General features: G+C 46.3%; 1 protein-coding gene across 2 annotated transcripts in view; it reads right to left on the bottom strand.

The window, feature by feature from the left end:
* CREB3L2 (cAMP responsive element binding protein 3 like 2) overlaps positions 1-13,107 on the bottom strand; it is an 86,771-nt gene extending 73,664 nt beyond the window's left edge. For both annotated transcript variants that reach the window (XM_071551156.1, XM_071551158.1), the window contains exon 1: positions 12,857-13,107. In XM_071551156.1, the coding sequence (XP_071407257.1) occupies positions 12,857-12,964 (108 nt within the window). In that variant the 5' untranslated portion in view covers positions 12,965-13,107. The remainder of the gene's footprint in view (positions 1-12,856) is intronic.
* Between the last annotated feature and the right edge of the window lie 6,809 nt (positions 13,108-19,916).

Raw genomic sequence — 19,916 nt, 5'->3', positions numbered from 1 at the left:
CCAATAAATCCCTTCTCTGACACCAGCTGTCCTTTAGCAACTACTTTGAGTCAACCCTTTAATTTCACACTTTTTGTGATACATTTTTTTAAATCAATATAATTAAATAAATAGCCAGTTACATGTGAAGGGACTCCATTTACTTTCAGTTTATTTTTTTTATCTCAAAGAATGAAATCAGGTTTGTCTGCTTATATCTGCTTTCCATTAAATCTTACTTACCAGGATTAAATCATATCTGTATCCTTCTACTCTGTAACTATGGAATCCTACAAGATTCCATGTGGTTTTGCATATGTTTGGTACCAGGACCTACAGTGCATAGTTTTTACTTTCCCCCCTTTTACTCTATCAATTTAATATTTTCAGACATTTCCTCAGGATGTCATGACCCAACAAAAATCAGTGTCAACAAGCCAAACTTCTCCTCTGGGACCTTTCAGCCTATCTGGATTTCCAGTTATCCAGGTTTTTTGGTTCCAAGAAGTTTTGTAACCAGATTACTGACAGTGGTTAATTTTCATGGCACAATTAGAAAAATGTCCCCTTTCCACCCTTAAACTTGTCCACATTGGTTTTCCCCCTTGGATATTCTTTGCTGATCATCATCAGCTCCTCTCTACTTCACACTGATTTTTTTACCCTTCTCTAACCTGTAACCATTACTTTGGGGAAAAAGAGAAAAGGTACTTCCAGAGGACACCAGCAGTTTAAAAAAAGAATATCATAATGATACCTTAAGATTCATAATCCCCTTCATGATAATTTTAATTCAAGCACAAACCTCTGTACTGTGAGTACCATGATCCTTATTATCTGTGTGTTTCGAGAACCACAGCTGAAAACAGAGTTTTCAGAGACACTCTATTCTGGTGCTCTTACTGAAAATTACATGACACACAGCATATGAAACTGAGAAAGAAGCCTCAATAATAGTAATGAGAGCTTAACATAAGCTATTCTTATGCCACTTCCACATCCTCTTCCAAACACCTGTCCACCTTCAAAGCAATACACATTTTTAATGTTTGCCATCATTTCTCATAAACCTGCCACTTCGACCACTTACTTTTGCTGCTGTTCTTGGAATTCTCCCAAATTAACCTCTCTTTCAGATAGCCAGGTGCCAAGAATTGAAAAGCCCATGGCCAAACTGTGACATGCTGACACCTGCAAGTCCCAGGTTTTCAAGCACCTCCCCAAACTGTACTTTTTAACACCTTAATCACTGCAATAGAGCAGCACAGTTCATTTGCCATCCCCACTCACAACCCTGGCTCCTTTGGCACACAGACTTCACAGCTTTCTGCACTCAGTAACTTCTTCAGTAGTGTCTTCCCTCATTTTTCAGTAAGCAAGTTTCTGCAGATTCTCATTTCTTACCTATATTTTGAAGCTCCTTTTTTCCCCTCCAATATGTGCAAATGTGAAACAAAATCAAATGGGACAATTTCCTTGTAGTTCCAGTGGCTCCATCCCAGCTACCATGTCACATAATGTCCCTCTTAAACAATGAAGTCATCTTAGAAACAAGTAGGGTTCTTTCCCCCATCCCCAACTATTCTTGCCAGCAAGCTGTCCCAAGCAAGGTACTTAGGAGAGGGTTGTCTGTATGCTTCTCTTCTGTATCTTTTTCATTAAAGCTAAAAAGGATGCTCTGGTGATGAAATGCCTTTAAACTTTTTAGGAAAGTAATTAAGACATTTGCTGTACAGTTTTCAAGGTCAGTGCCACTCTTGTCTTGGTTTTGATCTTACAGATATGTTTGTAGTTGAGAAAAAACCCCAGCAACATAAATGAAGTTCAGCCTTCCCCTGTAGTTTTGCAACATATTTCTAACAACCCAAGAAACAAACAACTACGACAGGGAAACATTCCCAACTCCCAGAGCAGACTTCCTTCAGCCCTTTTCTGACAGGAATTCAGATGAAATTTTGCTCAGAATCAGTACAGCCAAAGAAGAAGCCATAAGTCACCCTGAGCAAGTACAAAAATAAGACTTTTCTTTTAGCCCTCCTTGTAAACAACATCAACTAGAAGTCATGAGGAGCAAACCAGCTGAATAGAAAAAGAACTGCAAAAGAACTAAAGGAGGAGACAAAATTTGCAATCAGAAAACTCATGCCTTAAAAATAGTGCCAAAGCTCATTCCTGGCATGCCTGTTTCCTGCAGGGAGTCACCCTGAGTGGTGCCTTCCAGCTGCCGGCAGGACCAGCCGGCCGGGCACCCCAAGGGCAGGGCCATGGAGCAGCTCCCTCGCACATCTGGAGCCCTCCTGCAGCTGCCAGCTCCTGCCCTCCCAGGCTCCACAGACCTGCTGTCATCCAGCTGGGAACTGTGGGCAGCAGCCTCCCAGTGAGTCATGGCCTCGAATCCTTCAGGAGTGCCTGGGAGGGAAGGGGAACGGGCATCTGTCTGGAGAGGCAAGAGGAATGCTTCTTGATAAGAGCGTGGGCAGATGGCCCATAGTCAGCCAAAATGGGCTTCCCTAGGGCACCCTCAGTCACTGCAGGATTTCACCAAGGAGCATATAAGGTATTGGAGCTGTATGTAGGTAGCGTCTGTTTGGTTTTCTTTTTTAGAAAAACCCTCTGCTTTATGCCCGTTTTCTGAAAAACCAGCCAAGCCCCAACACCCCCCTCCAGCCCCAGTCTTGAGTCACACACACAGCTGTGCGGGGGGGACAGCAGAGAGGAGGAGGGGAGGGAGCTGCAGCACTGAGCAGCTCCGACAAGGCACACCATCAGTGCTGATGACTAGGCCAGTTACACCCGTGATGAGAAAGACAGATGTTCTGCAGAAAGTCAGCCACTGCCTCATATTAGGAGGTATGAAAACCAAGAGTTTAGACATCATATTTTCCCTCAATCTTCATCCTTTGCTAGCCACGACAGATCCCAGAAAGCCAGGTATCTGGCTGCAAGGAATAGTGCAGTCAGTTCTTAGTCTTGGTTCCTCCTAAAGATCTCATCCTGTCCATAATATCAAAAACCTTCTAAGGCAACAGTGGCATTACTGCTTTTGCCATGAGAAAAGCTGGAGGAGCAGATCAGTTCTTTGCTGGTTTTGAGTTTGGGGTCTAAACATACACAAATCTCTTTTGTGGGTACCAGAAGGTCCATAAATGAGAATACACGTGTCTTCAGATAACCCACACAAAGTCAAAGCATTGCAAGCAGATTACTGAAGCCAATAGAAGAACATATAGAAAAAAAAAGGCAGCCTTGGGATAATTATCCTCTTGTGTACAAAATTTGCTGCAGAATTGCAGGGGTGAAGGAAAAGAGATATGCTCAGTATTCAGGGCTTGGAATTTGGGGGAATTTTGTTGGCTGTTTTTCAGGGTTTAGGTCTACAAAACCTCTCCCATGCTCGTCACAAGAGCTACTATGCAGGGTGATCTCTTCCCACACCTACAGTTTCAGGATTAGCCACAAAAAGGAAATAACACAGGTCCTTACAGGTATTAGGTTGCATTGACAAACAGCCTTGAAACAAACCCGGCTGCTGCCATGCCATGCTGTATCTAGATCTGAGCAGCGCAGTGCCGTGGGTCCAGGCCTGCTGTGAAAGGAACACAGCACAGCTCCAGCTGGAAGGGGGCTCGGGTGGTCTCTAGGCCAGCCTCTTGCCCAAACAGGGTCAGCACTAACCTGAGACCAGCTTACTCAGGACTTTATCCAGTTAAGTCTTAAAAACTCCAAGGAAGGAGATGTTGCAGCCTCTCTGGGCAGCTGTCTCTCCAGTGTTCAGCTATCCTAACAGAGAAGCCCTTCTTCCTTACCAGGCTGAACCTCTCTCGCTTCTGCTGATGGCCATTTCCTCTCACCCTCCTGTCATGCACTGGTGTAAAGAGCCTGGCTCTTTTCCACAGACCTTCACATCATAGCATCCAAATTTTGGAGAAAGAAAATGAAAGAGAGTACTTCAAACATCAGCAACCCAAAGCTGCTTGCCTTGCTTCACAAGCCACCACATGCTTAAAAGAATTTTGCCATAGCTGAAGATACTGCTTACATCCAAAATCAGGGGCAGTACTCAACATCTTTGGTGCAGAACAAGGGCCAATGACCTTCTCCCTCTCTACTGGAGATCAGCCCATCTCTTCCAAGGAAGCACACTCCTTACCTCTGCAGACTACGTCAACTGCAGCAGCAGCTGGGAGGTGAGTGCTCCAGGCTGTCACCAAACAGCCAGGGCTTGTCTGGGCAGAGCTGCAGGAGAGGAGTAAGCCCGGCACATTCAGCTCCAGGAGAGCCACTAAAGAGTATCAGGAATATTGCTCTTTGCCCCTACACTACAGGGGAGAAGCCTCCACCAACACCAACTCAGTTCTGTCCTGCATCTCCGCTCAGGACACATCTGATTTCCCAGGGAAGGAGGCCTGAAGCTGCGTAAGACACCCATCCAAAGCTCCCTAAGAGGTTATCAGAGGAGCCTGGTCTCTATTCTCACCCCATATGACTAACAGACTGCATGAAGGGACAAAGCCAGTCCCAGCACAGCTGCAGAGGAATGTTTTTCTTTGGCAGAGAGGAAAGAGATGAAGTGGGTGTCACATTTTTCCATTAAATTTTTGCCTGTCACCACAGTAGAGCCAGATCACATACGGAAGATTGAAAGCCAGTTAGCAGCAGATGGCAAAAGAAAAAAAAAGTAGTAGTTTCCAAGACATAGTGAAGGCATAGAGAGGTCACTGGCACTATTCAGCTACACATTTGGATGGATGGCAGCTCTGGAGACTGCTCTAGTAATTGAGGTCTACCTCTATTTTCTCACATTGCCTTCTCTGCTTCCCAACTCAATCTCTGATTATCTGATAGAGCATTTTTATCCTTCCTTCACACATTTAGCACTGATACAACTCAATTCAGGGACTTTTCTGCAGTTGCAACCTGTGTTTGACAGTTCACAAACAGAGAGAAGGACAGTCCCTGCTACGAACAGCTCAGCATCTCAGACTGGAAACAGTGGATACAAAGCCCACCTCAGCTACACATCGTTAAACACCACCATTTTTGACCTATCTTTTGTACTGCCTATTACTCACTTAAGTGAAGTGAGAGAGTAATGTATTTGCCAGCAAAACTGTGGCCCAAAGCCAAGCTTACTCCTTGCATACCGTTTCTTTCACTTTTATGCAAGACAAACAATGCAGCATCCAAGACAGTCTCCACTTTTCACCAGCACTCAGCACCATGAAGGTGTAGTGATACCATCGACTGATTCAACATCAGTGCTGCTTTGAACATCAGGTCTGTCCATTTCTCTGCTACATACCCACACTCTTCTCAAACAACCCGTTTTCCTACTGATCCTTGAAGCACTGCCTCCTCCAGGCAATCACCTTTCTTTCCAGTGACACCCAAATAATAGTCTACAGGTGTCAAATAAATAGACACATTAGGATTACATCTAAGCACAACCCATAAAGCTACCCCAACTATTCCCACTGCACATTCCTTCATCTCAAAATGCAGTTCCACCACTCCCTTCCCAGCCAAACATTCCTACCTGCCCCCTCATGTCAGCAACAGTACCTGGGCTGCTACAGGGTAAGCTGTAAACTGAACTGAAAGCCCTGAAAGTCAATTTCTTGTGAAAAAAGTCATGTTACAACTGGATAAGCTCCCAGCCAGCTGCCACAACAGCCTGTGGTTACATCCAGGTGCAGAACTGCATTGTCAGGTCTTGTCACCCAGAAAAAAAACACAGCCAAAGGGCATCTAGATAGTCTCCATGATTCAGAGAGATGAATAGGGAGTAACAGCACAAAAGAACATGCCCTTCTGAAAACAGATGAAGAGCTCTGCTGTGAGAGTACCCCTCAGGGACCCACCAGGCACCTATCCCCCTTGGAAAAAAGCAAGCTGCTCTAGGGAATTGCAGGAGTTAAAGGGAAGACCCTGTAAACTCAGGGCAGGCAGACAACACAGCCTGTTACAAATGCCACAGAGCCAGGTTAGACACCCTGTCTGACTGGCTATCGATAAGTGCAAAAGCCTCACACACAAAATGATCCTTCTCCAAAAGGGGGAGAAGCAGCCCAAGACAGAGGAAACAGATGATGGATGATTAAAAAGTATTACAAAGTGACTGGAAACCTGCTTATGAGAATGCAGGGAGGAAGGCATACTGACAGCAATAAGGACAGCAGAGCCTGATAACCAATATTTGTATACAGCACAAAAAAGCAGCATCTATCTGCAAGTGCCAAGCCAGCAAGAAAACTTGCCCAGTCAAAGACAGGGGACTACTTTCAAAGGACCATATCTTCACTTTCAAAGCAACAACCACGTAACTTAGAGGTGCCTTATCAGCTGAGGGACCAAGAGGAAACAAGCCCACAGTGGCACAGAAGTCAGTGCTTTGGAGAGAGGAGTAGCCAGCAAGGCATGGCACAAGCTGGGTGCCTCAGTCCTTGCTCACAGACCCGGGCAGGTCTGCAGCCCCTGCACAAGTAGGATCACAGCAGAAACGCTGATGACAAGGTACTAGTCCACCACGCAGCTATTCCTCTGCTCCTGCTGTAACAGAGGAGCCATTCTGGCTTGGCTCTGAAAAAAAGCCTATTAAGGGAAACTTCCAAGCTCCCCACAATGAGGGGCACTGTATTGTGTCACCACAGCTCGGTACTGCTGCACACAGTGGCTCCTAAGGCACTGAAGCACTTTCATTCTGCAGTAGGTATTTCCCTCTCACACCTGTTAGACATCCCAGAGATAGAGTGGCTTTGCTGGGCAGTGGTACAGGTGAGAGCCACACAGCAAAACACAGAGCCAAGCTAAGAGAGTCAGAGCTGGTGGTACATTGCTCAAAGGCCTCCTTGTTTTAGTTTTATTTCTATATTTATTTTTATTTTATTTGTCACAGGTGGCATGAAGATCATCTGATCTCACAGCTTGCAAGCAAAAGCATGAAGGCAGACTTGCAGAGGAGGAGAAACAAGACACAAATGAACTGCTGCAGCTGAACTCAGTGCATCAGAGAGCAAGAGGCACACAAAAAGATCAAATCAAACTGCACATCCCTGCCTGGGATCCGCTGCTAATCAGATGGGCCTTCTCTATGGACAATGATCCTAAAAAGTGAGACTGCTTTAACAAAAAACTGGTTCCCAGCCCAGGACAGGAGAAACTTACTTAGCCCCAGATACGAAAGACCCCAAAGAAGGGACTCTTCATGTTACAAACAAAGCCCTGCAAAGAACACAACCTCCCACTACCCCTGCAGATAAGTTCAACAGCTCCAGACACAGGAAAGCCCTGTCTGGTAACACCGTAAGTGAAATTCCTTTACCCCTACTATCGTGCACAACATGCTCCATGCGTAATGACTGGCTTTCCAAAGGAAACATTCACAGAGAACACTGCGCATCAGTCACGTCCATTAGGAAAAAGAATAAATAGTGGGGTTTGTGCATTAAATGCTGGCTCATTCTTATCTACCATGCTTCAAAGCCAGTCCCAGGACAGACTAACATTTTTTCCAGCTCCTGTACTCACTGCAGATCAAGCACTTCACTATACAGTTACAGCCAGTCCAAATGAAACCAGCAAGCAACTCAATACCCTCATTTTTCTAATTTTAACTGTCAGAAAACAAGAGGGTAAAGTTTCAAAGTTTCTTACTTGTGTTTATCTCAGCTTTTAGAGGAACTGTAGATCAATTAGACCCGTTACAAGTACCTGACACGCACACTGGCAAATTGGAATTGCTTTCTTATTTAAATTTGGGAAGAAAACAAGGGGGGAAATGGCTTTCAGTGCAAGGCACTGAGTACAACTACTTCTGCTGTTCATCCATTGTGATGCTGATTATTTCTTTTTAATATGGAAAGTCACTGACAAAATTTAACACTATTGCTTTGTGCAAGGTCTGTATATAACTATTTAAAAGTCTCATTTTCTCATTTCCCCTCTCTACTGGAAGATTTTGGCAAAATCCTTTCAAGTACTGACTATATAAATACTTTACCTGAAGTTAGCTGACCAGTCCTCCATATGCAGGTGTACAGAGAAGAAAGAATGAGAAATTTCAGCTTTATGGTTAGTGGGCAACAGACCAAATCCCACTTTCAAATAGATGAAGTAGTTCTCTCCCTACCAAAACGAAAGGAAAATTGGATCCAATTATATTGACACCAGCTTTTACAGAGAGCTACATGTAGACACCACAAAGTAAGACAGAGCCAGCTCCACTTCCACACACGCCGCTGTAACCACAACTTTTAATTAAATACACACAGACTGTAAAAACTCAAGCACTGTCGCCCATTTAAATTAACAACTGCCACTGCACCACTCCAAAAACTAGAGGCAATCCCTGGCAGCTCATTCAGAGGCAGCTTTTCTGCAGAAATCATTAGAAACATAAAGTAATGGCAGTCATCATTACTGAGGAAATGAGTCAGCGGGCAAGCACCCAGTGAGGTTCAGAGGCTTGTAATGGGGAGAAAAGAAGGCCAGCTCAAAGTTTCCCAAGCTCATCTTAGGTGATGATCACAACCCTGACCATTAACCTTCATGGGCTGTTTGCTTTGGTTTTGCTTTTGCAGGGAGACAGAAACTTGGTAGCCAAGACCTGGGAAGCCTTCTCTGCTTACCCCGACCTGCACTATCCCCATATTCCAGGGCTGAGCTGCCCACAGCATCACCAGCAAGATGGCAACAGGATCACTGAGTTCAAACACTGCTCAGACAACACCGCCAGCAACATAATATTTAAGTAGTTTCAATTTTTTTCATATGAGTTTCAAGTTCAGTATTCAAGCCCTTTAAAGAATAAGCAATTTGGGCTACTTAGCATTTGAAGCATCTTCCAGTGAATCACTCATCAAGACACTCAGTTCATGACATCTAGGAATTTAGTGCTAAATGGCCTGCCCAGAGAAGTGGTGGATTCACCTTCCCTGGAACTTTTTAATCTGAGATTGGCCGTGGCACTGAGTGCCATGATCTGGTAAAGGGACTGGAGTTGGACCAAGGGTTGGACTTGATGATCTCAGAGGTCTTTTCCAACCCAATCGATTCTATGAAATATTTAAGCCAGCTGTTGTCGCCACGTATGTGTAGGACAGCTGAACTTCCACATCCGCTGTGCCATGATCACAGCCATGCTTATGTTCAGCTGCATTTTGGTGCCATCTGGAAGCAGGAGCCAGCAGCCAATGTGTTAAAATAACCATGAAAAGGGGGGGGGGGGGGAGGAGGGGGGTCTGCATCTTCAGCATTAAATAAGGAGATTTTCAATGTCAAAGGCTCCTAAGAACCATCTGCCTTTCAGCTCCCATCCAGCAAAGGGACAGGTAGCTGGCATTTCACAGCATGTTTGTCAGACTTATCCATCTGCTTCAGATCTGGCACTTATCACTGAAGATGCTGTCCCAGCTGGGCCACATCCAACCACAGATCAATTCCAAAGGAGACCCATGGCCACAGGCAGGGCTCTCCCTCTTCAAGCCCTCCTGCATGTTATGGAAAGTAACAGCAGTGGCAAGAAGCTGGAGAGTTTGCCACCTGGCCACTGTTCTGCTCCCCATGGACAGTGGCAGGCATTGTGCTTCCTTTCTGCTTGGCCACCAGGAAAAAGCATGTAACAATAACAATTCCCAGTAACAACAACAGTAATACTGCCTTGCACAACACCAGCAAACAGCATTACCAACACACAATCACAACAAGCTACAGCACATGGGTAGATTATATAATGCAAACATGTGACACACACCACGAACACACCTCTGGGAAATCTTTCAGCCTTGTCTGGGATGGAAAACCAAACCACTCTGGAAAACAGCTGTAAAGCTTTGGCATCCAGGTGAGTACTATAAACTCTGAGGACTTTAATGAGCCACCTCAAGGACTGCTGCCTGCCAACACCAGAGCTGAGCTCCTCAAGGTCCCACTTTCTCCAGGCACAGCCGATGACATCACTGACAGTACCAGTGGAGTGAGGGAATGGCTTCTCACACAGCTTCAGGCACTGGTGAAATCATCAGCTGTTAACGAGAAATGTAAATCCCCAGGAGGTTGGATTTCAGCCCTGGTAATTAAGGCAGGCTGGATCAGTTTAAAATAGAGGTCAAGTTTTTAAGTGTATGCATACTTTCACACTCGTCTGCCAGCTTCAAATCAGCCAGAACCAGAAGAGCCTTTATGGTCATAAAAAGGTTAAATTTTAACTTAAAAGACACAAAAGGCAGTTGGCACAGAATTCTCACCCTCACCAGTCTGCACACACAGCTCTGACTGCAGAATGACACTGGTCCTTCTTCCTGCCTGTGAGCTCTCCCCTCAGTCAATCAACATTATCATCATCTTTCCCCTCCTCCCCATTGCCATCCAGCTCATGCTCTTAGGGCTGTACAGCTGACCCAGACACCTTTCCTAAGCCCATACAGAAGTTTCCTTGGATGCAGACTTGCACACCCAGCTTAGGGTCATCTCAGGAGTGTGGAAATATCTTAAGATTCCACAGGAAATGTACTCCTCAGCTGTTAAGGATGACAGCTTATGTAGTGGGCACTCCTGCAGATGGAGCATAGGAGGGTCTCCTCACCACCACAATCTTTTCAGAAATACTCTGCAGTAAGTTTACAAACACAGCAGAGTCAGCTGAGTCAAACTAGTCCTCCCAGATGGAAAGCAGAAGCAGGACAAGAACAGATGTTTCATCCAGAGAGCTTGTTTGTTTGTTTTGGTATTTTAAAATGATTCTATGAAGTTTTGGCCAGAGGTAAAGGAAACCTTGTATTTCATGATACCAAGCACAGTATTCTCCTCCACATGGCAGGATACAATTGCAAAAGAGAAAGTTCAGCAGTGGATTTTTCCCGCTTGAGAACACTTTTTTCTCCTTTAAAGATCATAATACCTTACTACACCTACTTTATAGGGCTTAGTTGGGCTTTTTTTGCTGAAACTTTTTCCAGAAGAATTACAAAAAAAAAACTAAAAAGAGAAATCAATTTCACACTTTTTATGTGACTTCAAGAGGGTCTCTAAACAAGTCTTAAACTCCTAAAAAAACCCCAAACCAGTCAAACAAGACAACCACACACAAATCAATGGCAGACTGTTACTCCAAACAAAGGTGGTCACAGCCCAAGATTTTGCAGATCCAGCTATGCACTGTCCCTTGCAGAACACTCATCATCATAGCATTTGAAGGTGAAAATCCCCAATAAAACTTGAAAACAGCGAAGGAAGAAGCATCACATTTCCATCCACCAGATAGCTGAGACATTTTCTTTGTCAAGATACACTTAAACTCAAGTCTCAAGAAACAGTAAAACCGACACAAATCCATGTCTCTGCAGCCACAAAACCTAGCCCAAGAATAAGATCTCCTTCAGGGCCCTAATTAAAGAAGGCAAGAGAACAATAAATAATAAAACTAAAGTTAAGAGAGGCAACTCCATTCCCCTCACAAGGATCCAAACAAAGCAGGAGGAAGTATGCCAGAACAACGGTAAACACCAAAGGGGAACACTCTCCAAAGAGCTTCCCATTTTGTTCACAGCATCCCTCTTGATAATGAAAAAACACAAGGAAACAACTTTTGGAAGGAAGAGCTTTCCACTGCTAAGTGTTCCAGCTTCCTCTTTAAAAAACCTCAAGCCACCACAACATAGGACTGCATTTCCTGGGATCTACCAGAAGACACACGTTGCGCAAGAAAGCCCAACAACTCTCAAAGACAAAGAAGCCAAACAACGTTCAAAGACAGTCACGCTTGCAGCGGCCTTGCTTCCTGCTGAAATGAGGTTTGGAGCCTGTGACAGACGTGATCCCGGATCAGTGAGGCTGCCACATACCACACACAACAAGCAAGATTTTCCTTGTTTGCCTTACAGACTAACAACACCAAGATCTCTGCTGGGTGCCAGCACTGCCCATCACACTACGAAATCACCGCTGCTCCCATGAGAAGAGTTTGGCCTCACTCCATGGGACTGTATTTGCACACCACTCTCTCTCCAGCACCGAGAAGACACGCAGAGCACATGGCAGCACCTGCCGAGCACGCTCCTCGGGCGCTGCCATGAGCCAGTCGTCACCACCATGTTCCTCTGGGTCTCCATCCAAGCACGTGCTCGACAACCCTCCGAGATTGGCTTGGCTGCCTCGTGCTTCACACCCATAGTGGGCTAAGAAGAGTTTTCCACGCTGCTGTCCCAAAGTTCTCCCGCTCGCTTCCACTGAGGATTTGCACCTACGCAGCGTTATAAAGGTGTATCTCTGTGCTTGCAAAACACCTCCAGATTATCAGAGAAACAACAGAGCAGAGATAACAAGACACGTTTCCTTGGGACTATCCTAACTATGCATTTTGCACAAGCCAAAATATGGGGAATCCAGACAAAAAAAAAAAAAGAAAACTAAAAAAAATGAAAGAAAAGAAAAGAAAAACAACACCACAAACATCAAAACTTCTGTCACTTCCTGCGCTGGAGGAGAGGGACGGTGTCGGAGAGTCTCGCCTTGGAGAAGATGAAGACGCGTCCGGCGGGTCCCGAGGGGTCTCCCGGGAGCAGCGGTGGCACCGCCGGGGCAGAGGGACCAGCGGCCGGGGGGAGCGGAGGCAGAGGGACCCCCAGGAGCCGAAAAGGACGCGGAAAGGAGGAGCTGGGACCCCCTGGCACAGAGGGGACCCCAAGGCCTGCCCGGGACCAAGCCGGGAGGGGACCAGGACCAGCCCGTGCTGAGCAGCCCCGGAGGGGCGGCAGTGTCGGCGAGGGACCCCAGGGAGCACTCGCCGGCACCGACCCCCGCCACGGCCCCCCCGGCGCGGCCGCACCCGGGAGCGTCCCAGGCACCCCCGTACGGACCCCCGGGAGGCGCCGCTCCTCACCGTGTGGTTCAGCAGCGTGTCGGGGTCGGCGGGCTCGCACAGCTCGCTCAGCTTGCGGTCCCAGTGCAGCAGCGGCGGCTGCTCCCCGCCGTTCTCGCACACCTCCATGGCGGCCTCGCGGGCCGGTCCGTCGGTCTGTCCGTCGGTCGGTCGGTCTGTCTGTCGCTTTGTCCGCCGCTCCCCGCGGGCCGCGGAGCCGCCGCTCGCCCCCGCTCGGCCCCCGCAGCCGCCGGGACTGCGCGGGCGGGACACCCCCGCCGGCCGCGCGCCCGCCCCCGCCCCGCCCGGACACGCCCCCGCAGCGCAGCCAACCAATCGCGACCGAGGAACGCGGCCGGCCCCCGGCCCGGAGACCAATCAGCGCCGCGTCCCCGGAGCGGCTCCAGCTGCGGAATGTAGGCGTGGTCCGCGCGGCCAATGGCACGCCAAGACGGATGTGAGTGACAGGTGCGTCAGCCAATGGAACAGCGACAAGACTGCGGCGGCCGTGCTGCCCCGTCCCCCACGGCACGGAGGGCGGATCCGGCCCCGGCCCGGGAGGGGATCCGGCCCCGGCCCGGGAGGGGAGGGGATCCGGCCCCGGCCCGGGAGGGGATCCGGCCCGCGGCACTTCCCGGGCTCCGCGCTGCGCTCAGTCAGCCCTGACAGGGTTACGGTGTGCGGGAAGAGGGCGGAGGGCACCGTCAGAAGGCAGCTGGTGAAAAGGAGTTTTCCAAGGAGCGGCACTTCCCAGCCCTGGCGCCTGCCTGAGGTCGTTGTCACAGCGCTCACCCCGGGCAGTAAAAATAACCCCAGACAAGGGGAAACGCTGGTATTTTAAGACCTGCATTCCCGGCGAGGCGACACTGGCATTCCATTGTTCTTTAAAAATTCTAGATGCCAAATGTTTACGATTAGAAAAAAACGCACTGAGCAGGGCAGGGCGCTCTGGGGCGGTTCAACACTAATTGGCATTTCCACGCTGGTTGTGCAGGAACATTAACTGGAGTGCCTGGTGCCTTCTCCTTCTCCCAGACATCCATTAAGGCTTCACCTCCTGGGGCAGGACACTTCCATCCCTCACAGAATGATCCAGTCCCTGCTACAAAGAGCCCAGACTTTGCCCTCTGAGGGCATAAAAAGGGCCCACCACACCTCAGGCACGAAAGCAGCAAAAAAAAAAAAAAAGGAAAAATAATAGTGACCTCAGCAGGGCTGGCCCCTTTAAGATTTATTAATCTTGTGTAGTTCAATTTTTTTCTTTTTTTTTTTAAGAGGCAACAGAAGCTACACTGCTTGGTTAAGAATATAAAGGAAAAATCCTTAACTGCCCCCAGCAAAGATCTCCTGCAAAGATGAGTTACTCAAAGTCATTGTGGAACAAGTCAGTCCAATATTTGCCCTCAGCAGCACAGAAAACACCTAAAGCCAAATTACTAGTGCCTGAATTGCTACCTGCCACTTTGGGAAGCCCAACCAGAGGTAAGACTTTTTGTGTTCTGGCACTGCCAGGCACTGTTGTCAAAGCAATTTCATTGTGCCCGTCCAGAGATGCAGATTGTGAAACTTGAAAGGTCAGTTCCTTATCCAGAAACCTCCATGTTTGCACTGGATGTGTCCTTACTTTCAAAGCCTTTGTGGCCTTGTGATAATCCATTTAACAAAGGGCTGTCCATCACTCTGACATTAGAACCTTCTAAAGTCACTGCTGGGACTAGATAATTTCTTTGGGCTGGGGAACTAAATTCATGTTTTGCCCATATGAGAAGTCTAAAGGGACACCCACCTATGCCTTGTAATCCAACAAAATAAAAAGCCACCTCAAAAGAAGGTGGTGCTGACTGGGTGACTGCAGCTTCATTTACTGAATGTGATGAGAACAAGGGGCTCCCAAGGACTGGTATTTGACCAGGAGTGCTGGGCTGAAGTTGCTCACCCACACACACACACTCTGTCATTTCCCCTTGGGTAAGGCACTGCTGCTTTTCCCCATGGATTCAACTCTTCCCACACCACACAAAGTTGTGTCCCCCCACTCCAAACTTCCCCAGGGGCTCTCCTTTGTAGTGTTGGTACTGAGGCACAGCTGCCCCTGTGGGACACAGCACTGCTAAGAACTCACAAGCATCCTGGAAGACTTCTTTGGCCACTGAAATATTTTGATACACAAAGACTACCCCTTTCTAGGGCTATAATATAAATATAAACCTCAATACCTGTAGCTGTTGACTAGACATTGGTAACTGGGCAGGACACCTGCCAGATTATTGGTGTTCAAGGCTATGTGTAATTTCTGAGCTTCAACATTTCTAAAACAATTACCCAAGACTTTGTAAGGAGATATGAGAGATTTGCTTCTTATGTTGGCAATGAAGAGCATACAGACCACACTGAAGTGTTTGTGCTGCAGGACAAGTTCTTCTCGGGAAACAAAATCTAAATTAGGAAGTTTTTGCTACAATGTGGCAAAACATACAGGGCACCAAGAAGTAGAGACAACAGTGGAGGAAATTAATCCTTTCCAGAGAATAATTATTTAGTGTCCTGATATAACACATGGGATGGCAGTCCAGTGTGCTCACAGACTGACGTTACACCAGAAATCAGGCACTGTGGAAAGCACCACAAAAACAGGAAGGATTTTAAGAGAGCTGACACAACTATCCCAGGTTTTTCCCATATTGCTTGGAGGATTTTAAATTGTGGATGGCAAAAGTTACTAACCTCCTGAAAATCAAGGCTGTTTCTCCATGTTTCATTACTTTCCTCTTAGAGCAGCTTTAGTAGTATTTTTAAGTTCCAACTCAACTGAAAGCATTTTGATTTCTTCTTTGTGTAGGACCCTTTCCTCACCCCAATCTTCTGAACTGGGTTTGAACTCACTCTCCAACACAGGGGAACAGTACAGAAATGGACAAAAAACTTAGGAGATCTACAAAAATCTACAAGAGGATGGGGGGTTTGCAGAAACAGGGGAGAGGAGAGCTCAGCTGTGGTTTACTCAGCATTCCATTCCCTTTCTGCAAGGAGCACAAAGCCCATGCAGCAAAGCACCCAGAAAACCAAACTAGCCAAGAAAGAGGCTGTAAAGGAAGAGCTCCAAAAAACCCACCATTTACTTAAAATATCAAAGAACAAAGCTAGAAACAATACAAAGCCTGGAAGAGGAAAAGTGCTCTCTTTTCTTTGCAGATCCGGGTTACAGAAGCTTCAACTCCCGCAACTGCATCATTACTCAGTCCTTGATCAGGTCAGTTGCACAAAGGCTCATTAAATATTTACAGATGACATTTTCCTGACAACCAGGATCAAGATAACCATCCATTTTCTACAGCTATTCTGTTCAAATGAGTTTGAGAAGTCAGCCAGCAAGAAAAGAACAAATAGCAACAGAGCCCACAGGAAAACAATTGCCAGGTTTCTGACCAGCCCCCCCACTCCCCCCCCCCCAAAAATGTCCTGAAGCAACAGAAAACACCCGTAGTTAGAGAAGGTTTCCTCAACAAACTTAGCACCTCTTAAAGAGAGCAGGGCACAAACTTCAGGACTAAGAACACACAGAATGAATGACCAAGTGATCAGTTTCTAGTCACAGTAGTTGCCGGAGATTTTTGTGAAGCAGCCAAGTATAGTAATGAGCTGATTTTTTTTTTTTACCTGGGACATAAAGCAACAAGCAGAAGAAAAACCTCACACACACTAACACACAGTTCCTACAAGAGGATGTCTCTGTATAAACCCTATGAAAGTTACTTGAGTGTTGTGCAAACACATTACTTGCACTACCCAGTACCTGTTGATGCACTAACAAAGCATATGTCTTGTGTAAATGAGATCTAAATCACACTGCTGTGCAGAGCAGCTCACCATTGCCAAGATAAACAGACACCAAGTCTTAGTTTGTACATATGGACACGCTCAACTACTTGGCAAAAAGGCACCCACCACAGAAATTTCAGTTAAAAATAGAAGGTGTGCTTGAGGGTAGTGAAGTTTTCTTCCCACAATCTTGGCATTTTATTCCTTTTATGACATGAAAGAAGTGAGATAGCCAGTACTGAAGACAGCCTACTACTAAACCCACATAATTGGTACATGGAGACAAGTTCCACTTTGCCAGAATATTCCTTGCTCTTGTACCCAACAGCTTCTCAAATTGCTAATTCAGATTTCTTGCTCTTGCATTTCATGGCCCCTTTGCATGCACTTCCACCAGGCTCTCAGAGGCACTGCTGGTCTTTAACTCAAGTGTGACCTGTATTTGGGAACACAGACACAATTCCCCCAACCACACCATGGGTAACGAGAGGGCCATTCAGTGAAGTGGGACATGATTTTTTTGGCTGAAGCATCCTCTCTACTTCTGTTTCATGGCTCAGTTTCTGCAGACAAAGTAATTTCTGCAGATCGGTGAGAGTCAAAGTTGAAAATGTTCCTTGCTGTGTGACACAGGCACAATGCCCACAGTGTCCTCCTCAAACCAGTCACAGAAACAAGCCCAGAAGACAGTTTCCTACACCTTATACCAGGCTGACAGAAATAATTGAGAGCCATTGAGCTGCATTGCAGACCAAAATAGCTCTGTCTCGGTGCTGTTAAGAAATGCGCCAAATACTTGGTGAATATACTGCCATTTAAAAAAAAAAATCACCTGTATTTTTTATCTTTTCCAATTATCTCCTTAGATATATAAAATAATTTCCTTGTTAAGGTCAAACACTTCTGAATGTCCTGGTTGATGCAAGCAATCAGGGTTTGCCTAACCAAGTTTACACAAGAAATTAACAGACAAGCATTTTCCAGGGGATAGCGTGGAAAAATACTCATTGGTTAGTTATAAACAAAGAATCCCTATATTTCACTCAGGTGGTACTACTTCCATTTTGCAACATTTCCTCACAGAACAAGTACCTAGGCATGAAAACCCCCCAAAAAACAGGTGCTATAGCAATACCAATTCTGTATCAGATTTTCTCATAACCAAAATTACTTGAGTTACAGATTAACATTGCCTCATAGTAGCAGACAGAAGAGATAAACACATGTTTACTACTGATTATTTTTGCTCTAACTTACTCTATGCAAAATCATTTGTGAATATCTACCCCACTGCCACATTGTGACGAACTCAAAACATTGCACCACTTCTCAGTGTGTGCTCAGAGCTGGTATGTGTTGCCTTTGTACCTTTAAACATTTACTAGCTGCTTTAAATAGAACTGGAAAAGCGAGAAAACTCAAAGCTCTTGAGCAAATATTTTTCTTTGCTGGCACCTAATCCTGTACCTTGTGCTAGCTTGGCTGTCTCCAGCTTTGGCCAGGGGCAGATATGAGCAGGAGCCACTCAGCTGCCACTGAGTTCTGGCAGTTCTGGCCACTGCACTTGAAGTGCCAAAGGGAATCTGTGCAGCCACTTCTGCTTGGAGTTTGGGGTGGAAATCCAGTTCCCAAGCTCCGAAACAGACACTGTCATAAGCTGTGTTGAACTCCAACACCACAGCAGAGTGCAAACGAGGTGACTGCTGAATGAACAGAAGCTCAGCTCACTTCACTCAAGGCCTCTTAGAAGAAAACTCCAGACAAATCTCAGCTTTCAGCAAACGAAAATTTTGTGTGGACCAAACACACACTGTACTTGGATCACTACTGTCTAAGTGCACCATCACATTTCTTCCAGCAGTACAACAGGCTCAAATTAAACAAGTAGTTAAGGGAATTAAGTCATAACTTCCTATTCAAAAAGATACTACAGTCTCCTGTGGATAACAATCCACTGAAGTAGCTAAGCATCCACAGCACATCTAACACCTCAGTGTGGCAGGGGCTCAGATACTAGTTAAAGTCTTAACTTCAACCAGAAGTAACTGCTGAATTGAAAGAATTCAAGTTTTTGCTGATACAGGCAATGCTCAGACAGTATTAAAAAAAACCAAAACAAAAAAAATCACAGTTCTGTAGGGGAATGAGCTACAAAGAATATACATGTGTGCTCTGTACTCAGCTCGGAGAGAGATCCAAAATCCCACCAGCTCTGAAAGCAGGAAGTTGTCACCCTTAACATTTTTCTTTCCCTGGTCACACCACACTGTATCACAACAGGAATTCACCGCTTTTTCATGTAATACAATGAAACACCTTTTAGTTGTGGAACTTATTAATACTAAATAATTCTCAGTCTGACAAGAAAACAAAGTTAAGTGAAACAAATGCCACTCCCACACTGAGAATCCTGGACCAGGAATGTTTCTCACGTCCTCTCAAAACACAGCCCAGACAGTCGTTCCTCCAGCTCCTCCTGATGGCAAACGATGGGCACAGCACCCTAACGAGGGACTGGATGGGAATGCTGGTGTCATCCTATGTCAAATGCTGGAGTACCCAAGAACCAAGCACATGACCAAAGCAGAGCTTGGTGAAAGAGCTCATTTGATCAGCTGCTGGGATCAGCAAATACACAGGAGGCCTTCTTCAGGTTTGTGACAAAAAAACCTTCCAGCTGAGGCCAATGGCTCTTTGTACTTACTGTCTAACTGGCTTAGGCAGTTAAATGCCTCCCTGACATCCGATCCCATCAGATCTCAGAAGCTAAGCAGGGTCAGCCCCGGATCAGTACTTGGATGGGAGACCTCCTGGGAAATGCCGGGTGCTGTAGGTTCTAGTCCTGAGGACTTCACTGGCACTGTCCAAGCTCGCTCGGCCGTGGCAGATGAACCTCAGGATTGAAACGGTGGGGCCAGTTCTGCGCACGCTGAGCCTCACCTAAAATCCACTGTGCAGGCTGGAAGGGCACACCCATGTGGGGACAGCCCTTCCCAAATCTTCGTTCGCGAAGCTGAGCCACACACACACACACTAACTGGCTTAGTGGAGGAAAAATGGGGAATGACACCCATAGAAGAGAGGACTGATGTCAACAGTGAGAGGGATAAGACAAGGCTGTCAGGCCCCACAAGACAAGAAGAGATTGTTAAAGCAGCCAAGGATAAAAGGTTTGAAAAATGCTGAGAGGATGCTAAGAAAGACTTCCATTTATCTTTTCATCAGCTCAAGAATTAATGGAGCTGCCTGGATTACCATTTCT

Source organism: Pithys albifrons, chromosome 3, assembly GCF_047495875.1.
Source record: "Pithys albifrons albifrons isolate INPA30051 chromosome 3, PitAlb_v1, whole genome shotgun sequence".
NCBI classification, from domain to species: Eukaryota; Metazoa; Chordata; class Aves; order Passeriformes; family Thamnophilidae; genus Pithys; species Pithys albifrons.
Note: the sequence above shows the minus strand (reverse complement) of the source record. Positions and strands in the feature narration are given on the sequence as shown.